This window comes from Megascapheus bottae, chromosome 18, assembly GCF_031878675.1.
Source record: "Megascapheus bottae isolate mThoBot1 chromosome 18, mThoBot2.hap1, whole genome shotgun sequence".
Taxonomy (NCBI): domain Eukaryota; kingdom Metazoa; phylum Chordata; class Mammalia; order Rodentia; family Geomyidae; genus Megascapheus; species Megascapheus bottae.
This window is the reverse complement of record NC_143526.1, coordinates 28,832,981-28,851,881: the sequence shown is the minus strand read 5'-3', so window position 1 is coordinate 28,851,881 and position 18,901 is coordinate 28,832,981. Positions and strand designations below refer to the sequence as shown.

General features: G+C 47.9%; 1 protein-coding gene across 4 annotated transcripts in view; it reads left to right on the top strand.

The window, feature by feature from the left end:
* The window catches only part of Bcl2l1 (BCL2 like 1), a 50,431-nt gene extending 32,369 nt beyond the window's left edge, over positions 1–18,062 (top strand). For 3 of the 4 annotated variants that reach the window (XM_090352140.1, XM_090352139.1, XM_090352141.1), the window contains exon 3: positions 16,417–18,062. In XM_090352140.1, the coding sequence (XP_090208266.1) occupies positions 16,417–16,554 (138 nt within the window). In that variant the 3' untranslated portion in view covers positions 16,555–18,062. Of the gene's footprint in view, positions 1–3,162; positions 3,245–16,416 lie in introns of all 4 variants that reach the window. The other variant, XM_090352142.1, reaches the window with a different exon arrangement.
* Positions 18,063–18,901: the final 839 nt, after the last annotated feature.

The following is an 18,901-nucleotide window of genomic DNA, read 5'->3' as shown; positions in this document are numbered from 1 at the left end:
TTTCTTTGCTTATTAGGAATACATATGATTGTGTCTAGAATTTGCTTCAAAACAAGTCAAAGGAACAGATGAAATCAGATTGGCATCAAATTGATAATTGTAGAAGCTGAGTGATGAGCTCATTTTATCATCTTCTCTTGCTAATTTGCCCTGTCTGATCTCAAATTCCTGAGCCTCAGACTATTGAATTCTGGGGATTACAACACCAGCTACATCTTTCCACTTTTAAAGTACATGTTTCTCATTGAACAGAATTGGTTAAGAGCATTATGTATGGGTACCTAAAGTGCTTTTCCATTCTTTGTTTTTTAAGGTGCACCCAGAGCCTCATGCATACTCAGCAAGTATTCTACTACTGAACTACATACCCAGCCCTTTGTAGATCTTTTTAAATATTCTACACAGTATTCTCTCATTACTTTCTTTTAATCATTCCCATTAACTTCTTGTCTTTTTTCAATCATTCCCATTGGCTCCTTTTGTCTTTTTTTCTTTTCTTTTTTTTTTTTAACCAGTCCTGTGGCTTGAACTCAGGGCCTGTGCACTGTCCTTGGACACTTTCTGTTCAAGGCTAGTACTTTCCCACTTGAGCCCCAGCATCACTTCTGGCTTTTTCTGTGTATATGGTACAGAGGAATTGAACCCAGGGCTTCATGCATGCTAGGTTAGCACTCTACCACTAGGTTACGTTCTTGGACTTTTCTTGTCTTTTGCAGTTAGACTTACATGTACCTCATTTGATCCTTATGTGAATATAGTATAGCTGTGAGGGATAGATCAGTAGAAATGGAATTGCTGGATGATTTTTTTTTTAAACACATATTGCTAGCCTGGGCCCTGTAGCAGTGGTACTAGTTTATAGGAACATCTGTACGCTCTTCCTTTGGTCATTTGAGTGGGCATTTTTTATGTGTGTGTGTTGGGGGAGGGGAGGTCATGGGGCTTGAACTCTGGGCCTAGACACTGTCCCTGAGCTCTTCAGCTCAAGGCTACTACCCTATTCCTGAGCCCATCCCCACTTCCTATTTTCTAATGATTAATTGGAGATAAGAGTCTCAGATTCTTTAGTGCCTGGGCTGGCTTTGAACCATGATCCTCAGATCTCAGCCTGAGTACCTAGGATTACAGGTGTGAACCACTGTGCCCAGCTTGAGTGGGCATTTTTTATGTCTTCTAGTACCAGACCCTCGATATAAAATAGTACTTTCATGTACCAACTGAAATTGCTGTGTGCCAGCTGCAGGCCCATTATCTAGGAGTCCACAAGGCCATCAACAAGGAAGGCTTTTAGACAAGACAACGAAACTCAGAAGGGTTAAATAGTATGCCATGGTGACTGCTCAGCCAGTAAGAGCAGAAAACCAGGATTAGACCCAAATTAATCTGTGCTCTTAAGGAATACCTTAACTGCCCCTCTAGAGGAATAACTTTTGTTCCAGAGTTCAGGGAAGTTCAAAGGAGAAAGAACATCCATAATTAAAATCCCTAGCAAATGTTAATTCTGAGACAGACTCAAGAGTACAAGTGATCATCCCACAGTTGTACAGCAAAGAAGTGATACCACTGAGACCCTGCAGTCCACTCGATGGCCTCTGTGTTTTTGTGGTGACTAGCTAGATGGCTCCAGGTAAAGTCTAGAAGGATGGGCTAGATGGGGGGGGGGGGGGGGAATATAAGAGGCCTAGATGCCCTATTGAAAAAAACAGAAATAGCCTGTAATATACATGATTTGCACCTTCCTCTCTCTCTCTCCTTGAATGTGGGCAGACCTAGGCTTTGTTTGCAAAGTAATAGCATAAGATCAAAAACTAAAGCTTTCTTGTGCCTGTCCATGATCTCAGTGAGCGTCTGACCTCGCCTGGTGGTAGATGGAGGGTACTGGAATCTTGACGTTTTTGCCTCACGTTTTTCCCACTGTGTGCCTCCATCCACATGTCTGCAGTGGAAGATGGGAAGAACACAGGCTCTGTCATCAGACACACATATGGGCTCTGAATCCTACTTCATCCTGAGCAAGGAATTTACCTTTGTGAAAGTTAAACTTCCTTATTTATAGAAGGGGGTAAGGTTCTTGTGTCCCTTTAACTCTTTGAGTATATTCATTCTCAAAGATGGATGTGCAAGTGGGGGCAGAACACAGGGAAAGAAGTACAAATCATTAGTCTAACTCTTAACAGCTTAGCTCATGAGACTGCAAGGCCATGGAAAAGAATGAGTCCTTTGGGAGGCTTGCCCATGCTTGTGGGCACAGCCTGGCAGTACCAAAGCTTCCTGCAATGCCTGGTCTTTGGTTTATAGATGAACGAATCAAGTCCTCAAGGTAACAGGACTTTCTTCTTTTTTTATTGCCAGTCCTAGGGCTTGAACTCAGGCCTTGAGCTTCTTTCACTCAAAGCTAACACTCTGCACTTGAAATACAGCATCACTTCCGGCTTTTTCCATTTATGTGGTAGTAAGGAATTGAACCCAGGGCTTCATGCATGCTAAGCACACAGTCTACCACTAGGCCAAATTCTCAGCCCCTCCCTTCATTCTTAATACAGATAATAGATTGGAAGAAGAAAAGCTGTAGTGGAGGACCTTTGTAGAAAAATAATAATGTGGAATCTAGATAGGTTTCTAAGGCCTAGAGAGCTGTTGGAGTCCTCTGGCCTGTCCCAAATGGCTTCTCACTATCCTGCCCTACTCACAGCATGTGCCTGGACTTCCCTGAACCAGCTGCATCTGGTTAACACCAACGGAAATCCCTGGTATTTTTCTTTCATGCAGCCAACCATGAGATGTAGGTCAGGCACTGCTGGCCTGGCAGTTACTATAGCTCTGGCTTCACCCCTGCACCTGCAGCCATGTTCACTGAGCCCTGTGAGAATGGGACAGGGATGGAATAGTCTTCTCTAAGCAGAGATTACATTTTCAAGGGACAGTACAGGGCAGAGCTGGTTGGAACTGCAGAGGGTGTTAGAAGAGGCAATCTGGAATGTGGAGACTGGTAGGGTGGCTCTACCCTAGTATGATTGGCTGCTGGATCAGTGGTGCTTGTGCTCAGCCTAGAGTTATTGTCGCTAACAGAAGAGAGTAGGAGGTCCCATCTTCCCCCTGGGCTTAGTTGGATCCCCAAACCTGCACCTGACCCCCCCTTGCTTGTCTGGTTGGTGTTTACAGGATAGAAGCTGCCACCCTTGGGGATCTAGCCTGTTTTCATTTCTACTCTCAGCTGTCTGGTCTCCATGGACCTCACCTACAGGTTTGTGCGTGCCCGTTCCCCACAATGCAGCCTCATGAGGCCCTCTAGCCTGGCACACTCCTTTTGCCTTTGTTCTCCTCAGCAGAACTGACAGCTCTGTGCCTGGCACAGGAGGGCTTTTCCTGGCCCTGAGTCAGGCACCATGAAACATCGCCTACGTCACACTTTTCCTGACACTCAGTCTTTTATCTGCATTCTGGGGAGCAAGTCTGGGGTTCCAGTGTTGTCCATTGTATGTCACTGTAAGTTGGGCAACCTGAAGATCACATATTGATCTCTTCCCAACACCTTTACATAAGAGGTATCTGGGGAGATATGCAAGGCCCAGGGCAGGAAGAAGCTCAGGCTAGTGAACCAGACAAAGTCCAGTGCTGCCTCAGCTCTAGCCAGCTGTTGCCTCACCGCTCTCTTCCATAAGGTGTTGAACCAAGAAAGATCAGCTGTTCTGTTCAAGATAACTTAGACGTATAGATTTACAACTTAGAGGTGTCAATTTACAAATGGCAGTTTTTATTTAATATGATTTCTAACTATGGCAAATGATACTTACCATTTATTGTAGTAATACATTGCCTTTTTGTTTATCCATTTACCAGATACCCCAAGTAGCTACTGTATCTTAAGCATCATTCCAGCTACTGGAGACACCTGTTTTCCTGGGGTTTATGTGATCCGGGAGACAGTGATGAGTGGGGGACTAGGCAGTCTTTGTCTTGAAGGGTGATTAGGAAAGGCCTCTGAGCTAAAGGCATGACATTGCTTTATGTAGGGAGTAGCATGGAGAAGTCAACTAAAACAGTTGGAAAGAATATTCCAAATGAGAGGCTAAGAGTATGCCGTTCTGGTTAAGAGTGCTTGCCTAGCATTCCTGAAGCCCTGGGTTTGAGTCCTCATTAGCACATACAGAAAAAGACAGAAGTGGTGCTGTGGCTCTAGTGGTAGAGCGCTAGCTTGAGAAAGCCCTAGGACAGTGCCCAGACTCTGAGTTCAAGCCCCAGAACTGGCAAAAAAAAAAAAAAAAATTGGTTAGTGTGAACTGTGCTAAGATGTTTTGATTCTTCCTTTGAGTGAGATGGGCAGATAAAGGAGGTTTTGAGCAGAAAAGAGCAAACTTTGCTGACACTAATGCACTAATGACTACTGGTGGTGAAGGGATCGTGAGGTGGGTAAGAGCTGGAGCCCATGGAGACTGCTACAAGACTGGCAAGGAGTGGTGCTGGCTTGGACCCCAGAGCAGTAGGGGAGGAATAAGCAGTGCTAAGCTTCTGGATACAGCTGGACACAGATCCACTAGATGTTCTGACAAAGGACTCAAGGGTAACTCTTAAGCTCTGGGTGTCAGCCACCATTAACTAAAAAAGAGGAAGATGTAAGGAAGGAGCTTTTTTTTTTTCCTTTATCTAAGGTTGAAATAAGATTTTCAATATATACATCTAAAACAACTGAATCAAATAATAGAAATTAAGTAAATAATAATATTAGGAAGTATATGAATAAGGCCAAAACAGTGATACCTGAAATGGCAACTACAGTGGATCAGATATGTCTGTCTAGCACTCAGTCTCACCGTCTAGAGTGTAATAAACACCAAAGGAATGATACCAAAGGAATGACGAGAGGAATCTGTTGTACCAAGACTCACTTGTTAGTTTGGAAGGACTTCCTTTCTCTTCCTTTCCGTAGATGAGGAGGACCACCAGTATGGCAGCAGCTCCCACACCACCATCTTATCTACATCCAGTCCATCAGCAATTGTTTCCGCTCTGCTTTGAGAAGTAAATTTGTCTTTCAGAGCATGTTACTGTCGAGCTCAGCACCTGAGCTCTTATGCCTACTGCCTCCATTCAGATCCTCTCAGTGCCTGTTCCCATACTTCACTCTGGTCTCTGATCAGCATTACCTCAGGAAGTTTTCCTTGACCACACAATCTAATCCTACCTTCTTCCATGTTTCTCTCCACCCCTTTGTCGTATTTATTCTTTAACACTTCTAACATTTATTGCCTGTCTCCTTCCCTGATTTATTACTGCTTTATCTTTTTTTTTTTTTTGTGCCAGTCCTGGGCTTGAGCTCAGGGCCTGAGCACTGTCCTTGGACTTTCTCAAGGCTAGAGCTCTACCACTTGAGCCTCAGCACCACTTCCAGCTTTTTTTTTTTTTTCCTATGTATGTGGTACCAAGGAATCGAACCTGGGTCTTCGTGCATGCTAGGCAAGCACTTTAACCACTAGGCCAAACTCCTGGCCTACTGCTTTATCTTTGGCACAGCCACAGTGCCTGTCACTTAGTGGGCACTTCATGTAGAATGAATGAATGAATGAATGAATGAGGGTCCAGAGCTGAGCAGGCAGCATGTCTGGACTTTCTTGTAGCTACACAAGTCAACTTGGCTCTTAACAAATCCTATCTTGGCAAACTCAGTAAATAGTGCTACTAGGCATCTGTTTCTAAAATACCGACCAGGGCTGAGAGTTTGGCCTAGTGGTTAAAGTGCTTGCCTAGCATGCACGAAGACCCAGGTTCGATTCCTTGGTACCACACATATAGAAAAAGCCAGAAGTGGTGCTGAGGCTCAAGTGGTAGAGTTCTAGCCTTGAGAAAGTCCAAGGACAGTGCTCAGGCCCTGAGTTCAAGCCCAGGACTGGCAAAAAAAAATAAAAATAAAATACTGACCAGGTAGAGGGAGAAACTCTGCAAATGTCGGCCTGGTAGAGCTGGCAATGTCACCTTGTGTATGAGGGGACTAAGCAGAGCAGCTATCAGCTCCAGCTTTCTTTTCCACACTTGTGGTACCCAGAGCAGTAGAAGGGTATGTCCTAGCTCTGTCTTCGAGGTCTTTACCATCTTCCAAGGCCTGCCAGCAACAAATCCTTTGTAATGAACTGGCTCTTGGTTAAAAAGTTCCTCTTTATCTGCTCCTTTGCACAAGCAAACTTATATGTCCTAGAGTCGCATACCTACTTCAGTCACATGGCTTCTGTTTTTGTTTCTTCACTGTTAAAATGAAGACAGTACCTTGCTTGCAAAATGGCAGCCAGTGTTTATTATTTACCATGTACCATTTAATCCTTGGCCCCCACACCATGAAATAGATATGGCTGTTCTCATTGTGTGCTTAGCAGGCAAAGAGTCTTGCCGTGCAAGTCATGCAGCCTGGCCTTCATAGAACATAGTTTGATAGCCACTCTTAACTCTAGGAGTCAGGAGCCTGACCCTGTGAGAGGCCTTTGGAGGCATCCACTTTTCTCCTCTGGGTCTGTGTCCCATCTGATCCAGGAAGGAGTTGATCCAGGCATGTCATGAGCCACAGACCAATAACACTGAGGCCTGCAAATAGGCCACAGGCCATGTCACGTATGTTGGGCTGTGCTACAGTTTGTCAGTTCCTGGCATTCATTGCCTGGGAACAACACATCTCTGGGCCCATGGGCAGCTTCAGACAAGCTCCTGCCCTTCCTGTACCTTTTCTATTATCTTTCAGTTCTACACCTTGAACAGGTAGTATACTTGGTGGATGGAGAGGAAAAGGAAAGAAGACTAAAGAAACTGGAATATAGGAAATGCAACCCAATGGAAGCTTTGACCTTTGAGTTTTGGGTTACTTGGATATGAGAGGGAACATTTTATCTAGTAGGGGGAGGAGAGCAGGAAGAATGGTGTTGCACAGATTTGCACCCATCTCCAAATCCTCCAGAGCTTGGCCTCTGCTATGGAATTCCAAACATTTCCGATCAGATAAAGGTTGGCTGAAAATACTCAGGACTTGTCCAGACTAGTTGGAGGCATGCTGGGTTGAAGAGGTTGAGGCCACTGGGCTGACCTCTGAAGAGGCCACTCAGAAGAGCTTGTGCTCGGTCTACTATCCTCTTCTCCCTTTCCTTGCATTTCTGCAGTCTTGAGGGCCAGGTGCAAGGAGGCTTCAAGGTGGAGAGGGATCAGGTGCCCTTTTTTTTTTTTTTTTTTTTGGTCTATCATGGGGCTTGAACTCAGCCTGGGTGCTATCCCTGAGCTCTTCAGCTCAAGGCTACCACCCTACCCCTGGAGCCATACCTCCACTCCCATTTTCTAGTGATTAATTGGAGATAAGAGTCTCAGGTTCTGGGGCTGAGAGTTTGGCCTAGTGGTAGAGTGCTTGCCTAGCATGCATGAAGACCTAGGTTCGATTCCTTGGTACCACATACATAGAAAAAAAAAGGCCAGAAATGGTGCTGAGGCTCAAGTGGTAGAGCTCTAACCTTGAGAAAGTCCAAGGACAGTGCTAAGGCCCTGAGCTCAAGCCCAGGACTGGGAAAAAAAAAAGAGTCTCAGGTTCTTTAGTGCCTGGGCTGGCTTTGAACCACAGTTCTCAGATCCCAGCCTCCTAAGTAGCTAGGATTACAGGTGCAATCTAGTGCTTTTGTAGCAACAAGTTCTACTGACTTCTTATACTGATGACTGGATTTTTTTGGATATTGAAGTAGTCACCCATTTGTTCTCCTGTTACTTTCTTCTTTCTCCTCTATACACTGCAGACCTGGTAGGAGCTGTGAGCTGATCTTCATTTCATAGTTGGGGAAAGTCCTTGGCAGGAACAGATTTAACCAGGCAAACTAGTGATGAAATTGGATAACAAAACATACATGCACTGTCTGCCAGCCCAGATAGGAAAGAGCCTGCAAGACTCTTCTCTTCAATTAGCTACCAAAAGGCTGGAAATGTAGCTGTAGCTCAAATGGTAGAGCACCACCCTTAAGTGAAAAAGCTAAGACAGTGTCCAGTCCCTGGAAAATAGGGAGCAGGTTGTGGGTTACTATTGAAGTCCCCCTACCTGAGACTGAAAGGACTTAGTGTGTGGAAAATGCCAGCTACCCTACCCAATTGCCTAGTATTTTAGGACCTCCTCATACAAGGATGCGAATGAGGAGACCCAACTGGCCTTTGTTGTCTCCAATAGGTTCTCTGGTCCAGGGGCCAGAGCACATAGACAAATGGAGGACAAAATGAACAGCTGGTCTCCTTAAAGAATATCATATATAACCCTAAGAGATAAATAGAAGAGAGCTGAGTAGAAGGACCAGTATGGGTAAAGGTCCTGAGGCCAAGGGAACATGGCATGTGAGTAGAGCAGCATAGCTGGCTCTGTCAGGGGTGTGGACCTTTTTATGCCAAGGGCTATTTGCATATCTATTATAGCAACACTCACAGGTCATACAGAATTTTCAATGCAAGAAGCAGACAAGTTATAGGCAGTTGGTGAGACACATATTTCTGTCCCATGCCTAATGTGTCCCTCAGGCTAGATACTCTGTGTCCATGCCTAAGTGAAGCCAGGAAACCCTTCAGAGCCACGGAGCACACCAAGACTCTAGCTAAAACTTGATCTCAAAGTAAGAAAAGACAGTTCAGTTTCCTACACATTCCACAGTTCCAAGAGTTTTATTGTGTCTTCGCAGTATTCTTTTGGACATACATCATTTTTAACTCATTTTACAGATGTTGTTGAAGGTAAAACAATTTACTCCAATTGCCAGACTTCCTGGTTGCCTACCTATTCCTTGCTCTGGCACCACCCTGCTGGGAGAAATTCAGCTTATTCACATCTAGAAAGCACCTCCATCTCACACAAGCAGAAATAGTAGGACCAGGACTAGGCTGGCTGTGTCTACCTGCAAATACTACCTTTTTTGTGCCAATTCTGAGGCTTGAACTCAGAGCCTTAGTGCTATCCTTGAGCTTATTTTGCTTAAGGTTAGCACTATACTACTTGAGCCACAGCTCCATTTCCAGCTTTTTGGTAATTAATTGGAAATAAGAGTCTCACAGACTTTCCTGCCCACACTGGCTTCGATCTGCCTTTGATCTCCTAAGTTGTTAGGATTACAGATGTGAGTCACCAGCACCTAGTTCAGTGTTACCTTCTTGGACAGCTCTTGAGACAGACTTGCAGGAAAGCAGCAGAGGCTAGAGGGCCAGAGCCAAGGCCTGCCATGAGGAACTGGCCAGGGGGCTCCACATCACGTATGTATAGACAGGGATGCCCTGAAGGTGGCTGGGAACTCCAGTGTGGTGAAGCTGACCCACAGAGAAACAGCCACTGTGTGGCCTTGGCACTCCACTCTTCTGAACTCTAGCTGAGATAAGCATTGCAGTAGATCTTACTGAAGGCTGTGTGGGAAGGTCATGCTTCAGTCTCAATCTGCTCCAAGACTGTACCTTGGTCCTTCTCACCTGGAACGCTGACAGGAGAGTGCAAGGTTATGGCCATTCACTTGTGACAAGATAGAGTTACCAGGAATGATCTAAGAATATTGAAATGAGGAGAGGAGATCATAGTCTTAGGATAGGAATCCCTGAATGTAACAGCCACTAGGAACGGTTGGGTTCTAGACCCAGGCTGTAGGAATTCTGACTTCACCACTGGTGATCAATATGGACCTTACCTCATTACATGTGGAGAATGGTTGTCCTGAGGACTTAGTGTGTTTATACATGAAGCACTTGCCTAGTGAATACCAGCTGTCACAGTGCCTCTGCTCCCACACCAGGCTGCTCCTGAGGCCCTACTGAGCCTCTGTCCCAGGAAGTGCCTGCTTAAATTCAGTCCCCAGGACCCAAGCCCAGCAGCCTGGTTCCCAGCTGGGGAGATGAGTGCCCCCACTCTTGCTGCAGGCCTGATAGCTCTCTCAATTCCCCAGTGGAGGTGTTATCTTCTCCCAGCACAACCACTTCCTGTTCTGAGAAATGAGCACATCTGTGCCCCGCTTCTTAGAACCAACTGTGGGGAGAAGAGGGCGGCTGACAGAGTTTGAAGGAAGATGAACACAAAGTGCTCAGTGAGCATGCCCCAAAGATTCCCCGAAACTCAGCTGGCTTGGGCCCCTTGGGGCACCGTGTAGAGCTAATGGTCCTTAGGTCACTTAGCCTTACCAAGTACTTTTAACCTTTTCTCATCCTGCAAGGTCAAGATAGGAGAAGCTGAGTTTACAGAGCTGAAAGACTCGCTATGGTGCCTGTGCCCAGGCACTGTCTGGCTCCCTATCCCTTTGCACCCCCACCCAAAGCACCACTGAACTGCCTTTCTCACTCAGTACCCCATATCCAGGCTTATGCTCCCCAGGGTGGAGGAGAAAGGCTGTTCCTCTCACATCACAGAGGCCAACAGCTCCCCCAGGAAAGCCAAGGGAAGTGGAATCCAACCACAAACCTCACTTCTTCCGAGTCTTCGCCTGCAGCTCCTGCCAAGAGTGATAAGGTCTCTCTCCCTCCCTCTCTTTCTTTCTCTTCCCTCCCTCTCCCCTTTCTTTCCCTCCCTCCCTCTTTCTTTCTCTCTCTCCCTCCCTTTCACCCCCTCCCTGCCATCTCCCAGTGCCTCCTGACAAGGCCTTGTTTGTCTACTGAGCTGGCATTTGTCAGCTTTTCCCTCAGGGAAACTGAGGCCAGGAGGAGAAAGTGACTCTGCAAGTGACTCAGCCTGACTGTACAGGGCCATGACAAGAACAGGGCAAGGTACTGACCTGATGTCACTAGCACTTTCCCTGGCTGCCAGCATCCCCTTCCTCTTCTCCACCTACCTCTTTCCCAAAATAACGAACAGGAAGGAAGTGGTAGGCCCAGGCCTGGTGAGCTCGAGTAGCTCAAGAGAAAGGAAGCACTGTCTGGCACAGGAGCTTGTTCCCAGAGAAGGGTTTCCCTTTCTCTACTGGTTTTCATTGAGTCCTTTCCCCAGTGGTAGTCTAAACTGCTAGGTGAGAGCTCATTCATTTGCCTGGTAGCCTCTGGCCACTTCACCCTCAGGGGCCTTGACTCTGGTCTGGAATCTGGAGTTTGCTGCTAACCATTACTAGAACTTAAAATTACCTTTCCACTTGCCTGGTTTCATAGCATCCCCAGTCTATTTACCTCAGCTCAGAATGGGAACCTCCTCTATTCACAGAATTGCCTGTACCTCGTCCATGAGGATGGATGGCCAGAAAAAATTCTGTCCTTTCAAAACTGAGCAGAACACTGAATTGTTAGGAACAAAGGCACTGAGCCATATTGTTGGTGTGGGCACCTCAGCCAGGCCATGAGCTTGCTGTATGACCTTGAATGGGTTACACATCATTTATTTGTGTACCTCAGAGCCATTAGCTGATGAATAATGATGGTAGCTGCTGGTAACACATGGAGATGTTTGATGAGCTGGTCTGCAGAAGTAGAGAAGGGTACTACCTCTCAGGGCAGGTGTCAGCTGCTTGCCACTGGGGCTTGCATTTTCTGTGGGAAGTGATAGCAGGGACTGAGGTAGCAAGATGGCATGTCAGAATGAGTCACAGGCCAGAACTCTGGCAGATCCCAGCCTAGACAGGACAAGTGTAAACTGGAGCCTCCATTTCCACATTTGAAAAAAGGCTATTGAGAAGCACTATGAAAATATTCATTTCTGGGCCTGGAGTTTGGCTTAGTGGTTAAAGTGCTTGCCAAGCATGCACAAAGACCCCGGTTTGATTCCACGGTACCACATACATAGAAAAAAGCCGGAAGTGGTGCTGAGGCTCAAGTGGTAGAGCTCTAGCCTTGAGAGAGTCCAAGGACAGAGCTCAGGCCCTGAGCTCAAGCCCAGGACTGGCAAAAAAAAAAAAAATTCATTTCATGATATTCATTTAGAATGGCACCTGCTGTGTTCCAGGTGTAGCACCAGGTTCTAGATAATACAGGTGACAAAGTCACAGTCCAGTGGGAGGAACAGGACAACAAAGCTTGAATATGATTATGATTGGTAAATATGGCCTAGGTAGGAGAAAGTGGTTTAGTGCTTAGCACAAGTAAAACATTCAAATATTCAAAAAGGATCAGCTATCGTAGCAAGTTATTTTGATATTGTTTAACAGTGAAGAAACTGTGGAATAGAGTTGCTCAAAGCCACATGATGAAGATGAAGCATGAATGTGAGAGTTGAAAAAGGATAAGAATTCAAAGATTAGATTCAGGCAGGGACTAGTTCAGCCTCTGGTAACATGGGTGGTTCCCAGCTCTTGGGCCCATATCCCTGTAGACATCATGCCAGTCTTGTCCTCTTGTCTATAGAATGGACCTACATCATCCAGTTGGGCCTCTGGAAGGAGGTCTTAAAGATCTGTGTGAAGTCAGGTTATTTCAGCTACACCAAGCCCTAAGACTGATAGTGAGACCAGCACACAGACAGGGACTTCAGCTGTCCATGTGTGTGGCTCTTACTGCCAGAGGCTCTGAAGTGTTGGAGGACTTTGAAAGTGGTCCCAGCCAAGAGACCCGAAGTCTTTCTCATAACTCTACTGTGAACAACGATAGAATAGGCAGGTGCTAGACCTTACTGAAATGTGGGGTCTGCCTGGCTAAACATCAGTGATTTATGGAGAGCATTTAGCCATTGCCTGTCCTAGGGGAAACAGGGGGACCCTAAAAACTCCCACATGATTCCCTGTGCAGCCGTCAGCTCCAAAGAAAAACTTCACTCAGGCTGAATACTAGCAGAAATCCTACGTATATCTTTAGAGACTTTTCCTAGTACCTACCCTTACACCTTGCTCTGTGCCCACTATGCTAGGCTTAACTAAAGTCGGTGGGTGGCACCTAGGGAGCAGTGAGTGGGGGCTTATCATTGCTTTTTCAGACTATGGCCACTCTGTAATCCTGTTTATTTACCCAGAGCAGCCGCCTACTGAGAAAATAGCTGTTTCCAAGTGTGTTGTGTGAACTGCGGGCTAAATATACCCACGCCACCACCTCTCCAGCCCCCGCCCTGAAGCAGCATACCCCACTCTGCTTGCTCTCTTCAGACGCGATCTCCAGATTCCAAACCCTTGATCTCCACTCCCACCTTCCCCTCAAGAAAAAGGAGCCTCTGAACTGGAGATTGCCCTAGCAAGAAACAGCCCACATGTCAGAGCCCATCAGTGCCTTGTTCTCTGTGGCAGTGGAACACAAACGCCCTCTCCACCCCAGAATGACGTTCTGGACAGTGAACACTTTGTGCCTTTGCAGGGACAGGGCCTGTTTACTCAGCCCGGTCCCAGAGCCCAGTTTCCTGTGGCTGCCAGCACTCTGCCTGAGGAAGATTCCCATGGAAGGAGCCAGGCTTCTCCAGATCTGTGACCCCCGTGTCCCTGATTCCTTATGGGACATTGGCTAACTCATGCCTTCTGGCCATAGCCTTACATCTCTGCTCCAGGCAGTCTAGAAGTCTCTCCATCACTCTCAAGTCTTCTGGGCCTTTTTAACCTGGGCATAGAAAAATAAGACCTCTCCTAAGAGAGGTTTGTTTTTCTTTTTGGTTTTCATTCTGCCAATACCCATAGAGCCCAGCCAGGATGGGTGGGGGAGACCTGGAGACACTGCCTGCCACTGTCCGGGCCCCACATCAACCCTGCGGCCACATTCCTTTTCCTTCCACATAACCCTTTCCATACTGCTGACCGGACAGGCCACTCCCAGCCCCAACAGAAAGGAAGTGTCCTGCTGGAGCAGCCCTTGCTGGAACATTGGGTTCCATCCCCCAGCTCCAACTAAGCATGCTTTTCCCAGAGGGACAGCTCCGGCTCCACACCCACAGCATGCTGTGGTCTCTTAGCTGCCTCAGGCATCTCATCCATGAAATGGGGCGCATCTACCGAGTACTCTGACGGAAATGCATTCATGCAATTACAGTGCCTGGCACTAAGTGGACATCAGGACATTTGTTCTATTAAGTTTGTTTAACCAAGGTATGAACTGAGAAATGTGTTCTTGTGTTGTTTCATTGTTGCACAAACATCAGAGTGTACTTAACAAACTTAAATGGTATGATAGAAAATGACAAAATCCAGAGTGGAGCAAACTTAGCTTCTGAAGCCACTGTAGTCCCACACTACCATAACTGTATATAGTAAATTTTTTTTTCTTGGGCCAGTTCTGGGGCTTGAACTCAGGGCACTGTCCCTGAGCTTTTTTGCTCAAGACTAGCCCTCTATCACTTGAGTTACATCTCTAATTCTAGCTTTGTGGTGATTAAATGGAAATAATAGTCCCATGGGTTTTCCTTTTCTGCTTGAGCTGGCTTTGAACCATGATCCTCAGATCTCAGCCTCCTAAGTTGCTAGGTGTGAGGCATGGACACACAGCTATAAAAATGTTTTTTCTCAGTCTGGGCCTGAGCGCTGTCCCCCAGCTCTTCTGCTCAAGGCTAGTGCTCTACCACTTTGAGCCACAGCGCCACTTCTGGTTTTCTGTTATTTGGAGATAAATCTCACAGACTTTCTTGCCTGGGCTGGCTTTGAACAAGAATCCTCAGATCTCAGCCTTCTAAGTAGCTAGGATTACAGGCATGAGCCATCAGCACCTAGCTAACTGCATTTTTTTTTTTTTTTTGGCCAGTCAAGGGGCTTGACCTCAGGGCCTGAGCACTGTCCTTGGACTTTTCTCAAGGCTAGAGCTCTACCATTTGAGCCATAGCACCACTTCCAGCTTTTTTCTATGTATGTGGTACCGAGGAATCAAACCCAGGCCTTCGTGCATGCTAGGCAAGCACTCTACCACTAGGCCAAACTCCCGGCCACTAACTCCATTTTAATGTATGTTGTTGACTGAAACATTCTGCAGCACATGGCTATAGAGCTGTGCCAGACCCAGTTCAGGGTTCTGATACACAGGAACAAGACAGTCTCTTTATCTTCATCCAGATCCATCTGCTACAGGAGACCAGTCACAACAAAACACAGCATACCACCAGGTTGTGAAAAATGAAGAACACAAAAAGGAAGAGCAGGGTAGAACAACCCTGTAATTTCAGCACTCAGGATGCTGAAGCAAGAGTAGAAAATTCAATGAGCCCGTCTCAGATAAAAACAAGAACAGGACAAGTGCTGAGAAAATTAAAACGAGAGGGTAGTATGGTTTCTGACATTGAATCTGGAAGCTCAGCAGAGGCTGGGGTGATGAACTGGTGGTGACTGGGAGGACAGACTGCTGCCATGGTGAGTGAGGAACCAGGCCTTTATTCCAGATCTTAGAGAGCCTTAGAAGAGTGGAGATCCTGGAGGGACTGGACCGAGTGTGGTCCCCTGGGGAATGCTTGGGAGCCTTGCAGGGAGAAGAAAGAGGGCTCTTCCTCTAGGAACCTGGTTCACTGCTGACTTCTGCCTCCTCAGGTCTAAATATATGTTGAAACTTTCAGTTCAGTCTTAGCTCAGCACATAGAACTTTGCTAGGAACCAGGGGTACAGATATGACTCTTTCTCGGTATAAGGATTGCTGGAGGACTCTGCACAGGTAGCTGTGATTCCATCTGGTTTAGAGATCTTTAAGTTAGGGGCCAGGAACATGGCCTAGTGATAGAGTACCTAGCATGCATGAAGCTCTGTGTTCAGTTCCCCAGTACCACAAACACAGAAAAAGCAGGAAATGGTTCTGTGGCTCAAGTGGTAGAGTTCTAGCCTTGAGAAAGCCCAAGGACAGTGCCCAGGCCCTGAGTTCAAGCCCCAGGATTAGCAAAAAAAATAAAAATCTTTGGATTAGGACGTGGCCTGAGGGGTCATGATGCTAGAGGTGGACCTGGCAGGTTTCCCATGAGAGCACATGGTGGTGAGGCCCGAGGCAACTGGAGGAGAGCATGTCCTGACTGTGGGAGCTGCCCCTAAGCCTAAGGGGGCCCAGTGGAGACGTGCAGCCCAGCAGAGGCAGGAGTGTAGACAACTAGTGGCTATTTAACACACGCACGCACTTCTAGACACTAGATCTGGATTCTGTTCAGGGTTGATACCCTCGTAGGGCATCCCAGAGTCTCATTCCTGTTCTGTACTTAGGGACAACTGTACTTGGGGACAAAAGCCATGCAGCTTTAGCGGGAGGATTAGAGGCTGAATGGGGCCCTTATTTTACTCACAGAAAAGTGCTCCAGGCTGGCCCAAAGCTCCACAGCCCAGCTGGATGATGGAGCCCACAGCCCCTCCTTCCAAGTCATGTGCCTCCCTCCTGATTAAGCATGGGCGGGGCTGCTGCTCACCTGCTTCTGGGAGCAGTCTGGCCTCATCCTTGTTATCCCTGCCCTCCTTGCACACCAGCACCTGGTCATCCATCAGACCTCCTCTAGAAGGAAAAGGGGCCTCTGCCTGGAAGAGCCCTGTCACCAGGTGTCCCCTTGCTCCCACAAGCCTCTGAAGTGGAAGGACTCACCTAGTACCCCCTTCTCTCTCCCTTCAGGACACTTTTGTGGAACTCTACGGGAACAATGCAGCAGCTGAGAGTCGGAAGGGCCAGGAGCGCTTCAACCGCTGGTTCCTGACCGGCATGACTGTGGCCGGTGTGGTTCTGCTGGGCTCACTCTTCAGTCGGAAATGACCAGGCACTGGCGCTCACTCACCTCCCTGCCCCTGCCATCTCCCTCCCTCTCACCACGATTGCCACCAGGAGAACCACTACATGCAGCCCACATGCCCTGACCCATCACAGGGTTGGGTCTAGACCTGGTCCCCTGCAGTTAGTTTTCTAGAATCTACCGCGCTTGTGAGAGAACAACCTTTTCCCATACTTCAATCCTCTTGGCCTCAAAAACCACAGTTTTCCCCACATCTGCCCCATGGAGGCTGGCAAGAGCGGGGTTGAGGGGGTAGGAGTCAGGAGGACCTTGCCTCTTTGATAGAACCCGTATTTCCCCTTAGCTTCCTGAGAATCTTTCTTGGCAGGGAGCTGCAAGGTTTTCTGGACCTTTCCCCCCAGAAAGAGAGACTAGGTTGCCTTTGTTTTGATGTTTGTGGCCTCGGAATTGACCATTTCCCATTCCTCTGTGGACCTGGACCCTACTTCCTCCCATCGATACCCCCAGGAGCCTTTTGAGGCCACTGTTAACCAATTAGCATTCAGGCTGCTTGGGATAGAAAAGCAAGGACCAGGACTTCCTCCCTGCCTCTGGCCTGGCCAATGTCCCCGACTCCTAGTCTGAATGTTCCCAAGAGGTCTCTCAGCCTTGAGGCCAGCCCCTCCAGGGAGGGAAGGGATCATGATCATAGCTGCAGAAAGCCCCCATGCTAAAGCTGGGGTGGAACTTGCAGTCTTCGCACCACCAAGTCCCTTCCCCACCCCTCCCTGGCTCCCATCACCATGACTGAGGGACCAACTGGGCCCAAGACAGGTGTCCCAGAGCTGTTTATGGCTCCAGCTGCCTCACTTCCTGCAAGACCAGCCTGTGGCATCTTTGTCCTGGGTTGCTGCCCATCGGACCCAGAGCTCAGGGTCCTCAGGCCAGAAGTGAAGAGGAGCTATAGGGAGCAGCTGTGGGAGGCCTGGGGTCTTCCCTACCTCAGGCAGGAAGGGCAGGAAGGAGAGCCTACTACCCAGGGTGGCGGGAGGACTGACCAGAGGGTTCTGCCCTACTCTGCTGGGCAGATCTTTGCCCTACCCCACCCAGCCTGGGCAGCTGGGTTGCCAAGGTCAGAGTGACCTGGCCCCAGAGCCTTTTAGGCCCCTTCTCCTCTGCTCCACCCTTGGCCTGTCTCATCCCTGGGGGTTCCCAGCCCAGCTCTGGCTGCCCCAGGCTCTCTGCTGTACATATTCGAGACTAGTTTTTATTCCTTGTGAAGATGATATACTATTTTTGTTAAGTGTGTCTGTATTTATGTATGAGGAGCTGCTGGCTTGCTGTGCGCGTGCACGTGGAGAGCTGGTGCCCGGAGATTGACGGCCTAATGCTCCCTCCCTGCCCTGGCCCAGGGAAGCCAGGGGTCCTGGCTCCTGAGGGGCACCTGTCCCTCTTCTTCCCCCCCCTCCCACACTTGTTCCAGCTCTTTGAAATAGTCTGTGTGAAGGTGAAAGTGAAGTTCGGTAATAAACTGTGTTGACTTGGTGCACAACTGACCTGGGCTGTGTGCTTGGGAGTGGGGAAGGGGAGATGGGGAGATGGGGAAAGCAGGAACTGCCCAGCTTCCTGGAGACCAGTCCTGCCTCCTTCCTCGTCTCTGCAGGCCTATGGTTCATTCACCTGTGCACTGATGGGGTATCTGTTGGCTGGGACTGCCCCCAGGAGCAGGAGGCACCCATCAAATACCACTTAGAGCCCTACTTGGCACAATACCCTGGGGCTTTTCTGTAGCTAAAACGCCTGTACCTTTTTGAAGAATCCATTCCAGTGGGGGAGACTGCCAAACACAATACACATGCCCAGCTCTGGCTTCAATGGCTGTTGCAGTGTTCTGGTCAGACATGAAGGATTTCAGGGAGGAGGCTAGAAGTGATCGTTTTTGCCAGGTTCTGGTGGCTCATGCCAGTTATACTAGCTACTCAGGAAGCTGAGATCCGAGGATTGTGGTTTGATACCAGCCTGAGCAGGAAAAGTCCATAAGACTCATCTCCAATTAACCCAGAAAACCAGAAGGGGAGCCGTGGCTCAGTGATAAAGTGCTAGGCTTGAACAACAACAAAAAAGCCGAGCGACAGTGTGCAGGCCTTGAGTTCAAGCCCCACAACCTAGGAGGAGAATAAAAGGTAGATCTCCCTGAACTTCAGATAGGAAAGCTCTAGAGAAAGTCTTCGGAACAGTGAGATATAATAATTGAGAAAGCAGACGTGTTTGAAGCTATGGCTCCTGGATGCCCTTCAGCCAAAAATAACAGGGAGCTGAGTTTTGGGAAGTGGAGGCAGGGAAGCATCCTGGGTGGGAGCTGGGAGAGAACCAAAGAGTTACAGGAGGGCG